At 37.1% G+C, this 7,302-nt stretch overlaps 1 protein-coding gene across 1 annotated transcript; it reads left to right on the top strand.

Moving 5' to 3' along the window:
* The first annotated feature begins 352 nt into the window (after window positions 1-352).
* LOC140932391 (matrilin-3-like) lies at window positions 353-7,301 on the top strand. Its single transcript, XM_073382003.1, has 4 exons — window positions 353-488; window positions 5,775-5,948; window positions 7,017-7,258; window positions 7,290-7,301. The coding sequence occupies exons 1-4, from the start codon at window positions 362-364 to the stop codon at window positions 7,299-7,301; spliced, it is 555 nt and encodes a 184-aa protein (XP_073238104.1). The 5' UTR covers window positions 353-361.
* Window position 7,302: the final 1 nt, after the last annotated feature.

Below are 7,302 nucleotides of genomic sequence, written 5' to 3'. Positions count from 1 at the left end.
CGTTTTTCCTGACGGACTTGCCTTCAGCTGACGGGAAATTAACAAACCATGTCTCTAAAGTCATTCCGCAAATTGTACAGTCAGATGATAACCCTTCTAATTAAATGATACTAAAATAGTAGAACTCACAGCAGAGATTATCTCAAACTGAGAAAAAACAACAACATTAGATTATTTTCTTTCCGATTTAGTAACTTAAGCTGGCGTGGAGCCCAATGCCCACGTTCGTTCCCTGACAGTTGACATTAATAGCTGAAATATGTCAAACATGAAGTCGACCTACTGAGGGCGTGTCAGCTAGTGGATAACTAATTTGTTGACGTCTCATAATCTTTCGGATCAAACGTAAGCTCTTTATTAAATGATATCCAGTAAACGAGCTACAAACATTTCTCCTGGCACAGTTTGTAGGAGACTAAAGCGCAACATGGTCGGACTGCTAACGATTGTGTTCATTTTACTGGAGATACCAGTCATCTATTGCTACAGTAAGTGGTGTGTCATTACTTTGTAATTGCTACACTTGTAAATGAAACATTTTAAATCACGCTAGCTAACTGGGTATGCAATTCGAGCACGACACGTCAAAAAAAATATATAAATAAATAAATAACTAAGCTTCGTTGGGCCTTAAATGAAGCGATTTTGGTAGTGAAGGAGTTCAAAAATCAATCCTTAACAGCACACGTTTGAGGAGGTACTTGTACATGTCTTTGATTTGTTAATTTGGGAAAGTCATCACGCCATACGGATGGAAAGAAAATTAATGATCCATTTATAATTGTCATTCACACACATTTGAAGGCGCAGTGCGGGCAACGATAGTAAATATCAGAGAAAGACATTGTCATATGTCTAACTCAGCGCATCCAATAAACGATTTTTTTTTTACGCTGTTAAATCTGCGGCCCAGGCGTGTTCTTTCACGTACGGACAGTGTAAGCCGCGTTGTACTTGAAGAACAGATAAAGGAGGGCATCAGTTTAGGTTTAGCTGGCCAGTACGTGCAAAGAAAACTGAATTTATAACTTCATGATTAAAGTTTACAGTTAGTTCATGATATCGTTCTTTCATTTACCCTTACAAAAAACAACTACTAAAATAGCCGTTTTATTATTTGAACAAAATATTTATTCAATTAAAGTCCTTGATCTACGTTTGAGTGGCACTTACAGAAAGAATGTCTCCACTTAGATCTGTAAATGTTTCCGTTTTTCTTATAAGCAGCGTTTGAGTAACTTTACCCAGTAGTTCCGTTAAAGAAATTCTTTTGCGTTAAAATTAGACACAAGAATTTTGGTACAGTTAGGTTATTTCTCTATTAACTGCGAATTAGTGACGTCATCAATTACTCCGTTAGATTATCCTGGCATGGTGCAAAGAGTAAATCTCTCCGATCAGGCAACAGCTGCCCGTTGACATTAGAATGCTTCGATGAAAACTTTCAGTCAAATGCGGCAATCATTTCAAACGTATGAAGCATAAGTAGGAGTGTTTCATCTGGTATCTAAACACCGAGTTTTGGGTCGAATCTAAAAGCTGCCGAGTTTTGTTAAACTGTCTTCAAGATGTCTGGATACCAGATGAACGACCTCCAATATGGCAGGATACATGCACTGTACAACAAATGATAAACAGAAGCTGTTTCTCTTGGTCAATACATGTTGAAACTTTTGCAGGAAACATTTTCCTTAGATCGAACTAAACCTATGATAAGAGAATTTTAAGACACCCAAGACGACTTGTTTTGGCCAATTTTAACAACACACACAGACCCTTAAGTTACTCAAATCTGATAACTATGATATCATATCACCCAAAACTCTTATTTCCCACCTTGCTTTGATGGTTTCCTCGCGTGAGTGAATTCCACGATGTATCACGAAGAATATTCTGCCTTAATTTTTGTCGTGACTGTTATACTTTTAAAAAGAAAAGGAAAGAAAACCATAGCGCGCAGTCTTTAGACGACTTAGAAGTGTGTTTCCTAATACAGCCAAATGTTTTTACTGCGGAGGTCAAAATGTCAGTGTAACGGATTGCTCACTTCTCAGCTCTCTAAGACGGACACCTTTGGGGCCTGTTCTATTTATTGTCCATCTTATTGAGACAAGGGCATGTCCACCGGCTTCCGGAAAATCACAAGTTTGTAGAACGACTGGGAAAAAATCTTGGTCTCCTCAGTAATTCAGAATTAAATTTAAAAGCTGTTATATCCTTAAGCCCTAAAGAAGAGTAGTTGTAATAGTTGAACTATTGGCCAAGCCTGACATAACTATGTTAAGTGCCCCTTTACCCTGGTTTACCGTCGTGAGGGCGAACCTTGCAATTACGGTACGAGAATTTAAACAAAACGAGCTCCGGCAGAAAAAAGTAAATTACTTGAAGATTAGTTTGGACAAAGGAAAACCGTCGAAGAAGAGAGGTCAATTTGTCGTTTTGGTAACTTAAATGCAAAATTTGGGAATAAATTCACGGTATAGACGTAATGCGCTGGTATTCTTTTAATTGACAAGTCAGAAATGAAATCATCCTGGTTTAAATTCGCAGTATAAACTGACAAAGTGTTAAGATCCCTGATAGTCCTGATAAGGTCTTTAACCTTCCAAGAATGCTGAGCGCCAAAATTCTAGAACAGTCTCAAACTTCATTTTCCAAAGTACAAACTATATATGGCTTTCAGAGAGTACAATTAAGGTCGGCAGGCTAGCTCCACCCGCTACTATGCTATATGACCAGAGCCGGAGATCCAGAAGTTTTACTTAATACGAAGTAAGATTTTAACGTTAGCTGATTTTAGTTCAAAGGAGACAGACGAGACGGCAAATTGTTGTTGCTAGAAATATCTATGAATCGTAACTGTCCATCAGTGGGATTCCTAACATGTGAGCAATACCACAATTGGTTTGGGCTTCATTAAAAACCTAGATCAACTGTAGAACATTTTTAAGTTTATGTTAGATGCAACAGTTTTCTAAGTAGTGTTTCGCCTGTATTAACTGCAGTAAAATAAACGAGCTAACCTCTCCTCAGCTGTGTACTGAAAGTAATTCATTTATTTCATTTATCTATTTATTTATTTATCCAACTTCATTGGGCAAAACAAACTCCAAATGAAGAAAGAGTCATGCAAGTGTATACATGATAATAAAATGATAAAATATTTTAAAAAAAATTAAAATTAATGTCTAAAAAGAAACGGACTGTAAAACTTAGACTTATGCGAGGCGCCCACAAAGGAAATGAAAGAGTTTAAAGCATAAAGAACGAAAGAAATTAAGAAAAAAAAAACAAACTAAAAAAAGATAATGACACAATGTTGATATAACCCTGGCTGGCTTGGCATTCCGTTTTATTAACTGGTTCAAGGGTAAAGACATTCTTGATTATTTTTTTAAAGCTCAATAAGGATTAAAGCAGTTAAACCTTTTAAATACTTTTAACTCACAGGCGAGAATACTAAAATTAAAATTCTAGAATAGTCCCAACCTTTATTTTGCGTACTTTAATTTTGAAGAAATTAAAGATAACAAGCAAAATGTTTTGGCAAGGTCATCATTTTAGTCTTTACATGCATGTCTCTTCCTAAAATACCATAAACAGTTAACTCTTTCAAACCCAAATTATTTACGGACTGAGCTGTTTCAGCAACTCACATCTGAGAAGTTAAGCCAGGCATGGTTACCACAGCCAGAGGTTTTTGAAATTCCCTGACTTTTCCTGACAAATTTAAAATTTTCCTGACCTGTTGAATTAATATTTTTTAAATTAGTCTTGATAATCGACTTACTCAACTCTTCCCTCTCAACCATCCTCATAGATAATTATTTATTCAGGATAACAAAAAAAAAGAGCTAGAGCGAGAAATAGAAAACAGTGCTAAGGAGTACGAATTTAGTGGGAAAAAAACATGAATTTTTTTTTAGCGGCAGTGAGAAAATGAGAAATGGTAGCTGCCTCCGAGGTGAAAATAAGCGGCAGTGGAAAAAAAAATGCGAAGGGGAACACAAACGACATTTCCTCCATACATCATGTAACTAGGAAGTTTCACGTTGTAGGCGTGCAAACCAACGGCAAATAAAGAAATGTCCAAAAAAGTGTGCTGCACGAGTAAAGTTATTTTTGGCTAATTAAGCTACGGTAACAATAAACCGGCTACAAAACATTAAACGTTCTACTTTTTTAAAATATACTTAGAGTTTACTCAAACGAAAAAATAATTGTGTAATGCTGAACGGCGATGGCAACGAGAACGGTAAAACAACATCAGTAGGTCTTAAGGTAAGGTAAAACGGGCAACAAAAAACGTACAACTTGTTTTGCAACATTGCCGCAAAACGTGTGAAATAGCGATGTTGCGCGTTTTATCACCGACGTTGCAACCTGTCTTGCCGACAAATAAGGTTGCAAGTTTTTTTTTTCTTGGGTGTTTTTTTTTATTTTTTATCCAGTTTGAGTAAACTGTAATTATATATTAACGAGAGCTTTGCTTTTAGCCCTGGTTAAATCTATATATTAGTTCCTTGACATAACGTGCAAAAAAGTGTGATATTCTTGAAAACTCAACATGAGCTTGTTGTTCAATTTCATGAACAAAATATTCTGCTACAACACAATTGTGTCCGTTCAATGTACAAATGTACTCTTAAATTTTGGCTTTTCCCTGACTTCTTTCAAAGACTTTTAAATTTTCCCTGACTCGAATTTTTCATTTTTTCTCTTATGAAATAGTAAAAGATGCAATATCGGGCAATACTGTTGTGGGGTTGTTGACTAACCAGGACGAAATGAGAAATAATCCCCGACCTACAGACGTCAAAGAAAACTTCAACACATACGCTACGTCTACCGTGTGATTCGAATCGCACAAAAGTTCTTATTTGATTATTAATTTGATTCAAGGTTATTTCAGTTTAACCTGCGTCGCAGACGTAAGTAACGCCTGCGAAGCAACGCCGAGATCCTTGTTCTGGGTCCCCAACGGACTCAGGCAGCGTCCACACGAATTCGGACAGTTTTTAAACCGCATATTCGTTATTCGGATTCGTGTGAACGGGGCCTTAAACTGCCTCTGAAGAGCGGTTTCAAAACAATTCTGTTTCGATGTCCGGATTCACCGGGTTCGTATATACGGAGGGCCGATGTATATAACAAAAAAGTTTGCGGTTTCAAAAATATCCGGTTTTGTGTAGACGTAGCCTCAACAAATTACCGAAAAGTGCGTTGATACTGATTGGCAAATCGACAATGGCTTTTTTAACAGGCCAATCATGTTGCGTACTCAAATCCGGTTTCGGCGCTGTTTTGCAGACGGACTTAACCAGAGTTTAGTTTCGAGTTTCGTCTGTGGCACAGGCTAGGATATTTTTAGCGAGTTAAGAATTAGATATAAGTAGGTTTTGCAGTACTGTAATGCTCTGGTATTTCATGTTCATTTTATTTTTGTTGTTAGAAAGCCAGTGGTGGGTTTTATGTAAAGGATGTGCATGTCGTCATGGCCCATTTTGGAAAGATACCGGTAGTTCGTGCGATGAGATTACACCATCTATACTCTTTTTTTATGTATATAAATGTTGTTTGTCGGTCCCAGGCTGAACATTCTTATTTTTCTGTCGATTTTAGGTTGGAAATATTCTTAAATTATTTTTAATTATAAATTATAGCTTAAAGCATTTCCACTTTAGATTTGTATTGGGGTTTAATTTCAGCCTCAATATTCTATAGAAAAAAAAGTTTGTACATCTGTCTCATAATTATGTTATTTTTGTTTTCAGGCAGTGTTACTTGCCCTGTTATTAGCAGCGAGGTTATCTCTGCCACATGCAACAGTCGGACAGAGCATTTATGTCTGTCTGACTCTGAATGCGGCGGCTCACGCAGATCAAAATGCTGCCCTTCTTCTCGCAACGGGGGCTGTTCTCTAATGTGTGTAGAACCCCGCGCTCTTGGTGAGTATTACAAACAAGATAAATATATAAATAAATAAATAAACGAATGAATAAATGTATGACTGGGTGAATAAATAAACCAGTAAATAAATAGATAAATAAATATCATACTGTTTTAATCCCAACCATAACGAATTTGTGAAAGATGATGGGCAAAGAAAAATATACCCATCCAAACTTTTGTAGAAACAGTTTTTTCTTCCTCTGTTTTCTAAGAGGTCACTTTATCGCTTTGTTTTCTGTTTATCTTTAAACTACTGAAGTACAGTGTATTACTTTTTCTCGGGGAGAGGAGGGAAAAGGGACGGAAAGAAGTCCCGTGGGCTCAAAGGTCAGGCCAATAGTTTTAGCTCGCTCAAACTAGCACCAGTGTGCTATATATTGTAAGTGAGTTTAAGTAAAGATTCTATCTATCTAAGCTGAGAGATATACTGTAAATCAGTAGCCGAATCAGACCTTCAAGCAAATGAACATCATTTATTCAAACCCTAAGATAAGAGGGGGTCCCCGCCTGGAAAATATACTTCTCGACCCTGCGGGCTTTAGAGTAGACAGTAAGCAGTATGCTTGTTTGTAACATAAATTTAGTTAAATGTCTTTGGCTTCCACTAGTCTCCTGTGGCTCTGTACAAGCGCATCTACAATACTCGTTACAAATCGTTGAAACATGAACCGTACGTTTTTCTTGAATTTTTTCGAAAATGTCTTACATTCACTCTTCTCACCTTTCTTCTTACTCAAATGTGCACCTCTCCTTCCCCAATGTTGAGCCACGAGCATTTTGGAGCACTGAGACGACTGTAATACCCAAATCAACATTAGGGAAGGGGAATATCCCAAAAGTGTTTTAAGCTTTGTGACGAGTATTGTAGACAACTAACCAGACCGTCATTGATTCGGCTCCAGTCAGTTTGGGAGATCTCAGATTTAGTCCGAGTCTGAATTATCATTTTCAGTCATTCACCAGGCTTTAAATTCATTTTCTCATTTATATCTTATCTATACCAATTTCTGTCGCTATGTCTGTTTTCTCAAATACTCATGAATTTTTGCTTTTAACTTGCACAGAGGGCTGCCCAATACCATTGGACTTTGCAATGATTGTTGACACATCTGGTAGCATAAGTCGAAGTAACTTTAAAAAGCTGATCAAATTCATCCAGGATATGTTGGATGGTTTTGACATATCAGAAAAAGGCACGCACATTGCTGTAATAGGATACAGCACTAAAGCTTCAGTAGTACTGCGGTTTAACGATTTCTCAGGGGCCTTTCTCAATTCTGCCAACTTGAAAAGAGCCATTTCCAAGGTCGTACACTCCAGAGGATACACATATATAGATAAAGCTTTGAA

Source organism: Porites lutea, chromosome 3, assembly GCF_958299795.1.
Source record: "Porites lutea chromosome 3, jaPorLute2.1, whole genome shotgun sequence".
NCBI classification, from domain to species: Eukaryota; Metazoa; Cnidaria; class Anthozoa; order Scleractinia; family Poritidae; genus Porites; species Porites lutea.
The sequence above is the reverse complement of the archived record's forward strand: the minus strand, read 5'-3'. Positions and strand labels throughout refer to the sequence as shown.

Excerpts from the sequence above, each read along its gene's own strand:
- LOC140932391 (XM_073382003.1), top strand. The coding sequence starts at position 362 with ATGATATCCAGTAAACGAGCTACAAACATTTCTCCTGGCACAGTTTGT. Across the intron at positions 489-5,774 it reads ACCAGTCATCTATTGCTACA|GCAGTGTTACTTGCCCTGTT; the intron begins GTAAGTGGTGTG and ends TTTTGTTTTCAG. Across the intron at positions 5,949-7,016 it reads TGTAGAACCCCGCGCTCTTG|AGGGCTGCCCAATACCATTG; the intron begins GTGAGTATTACA and ends TAACTTGCACAG.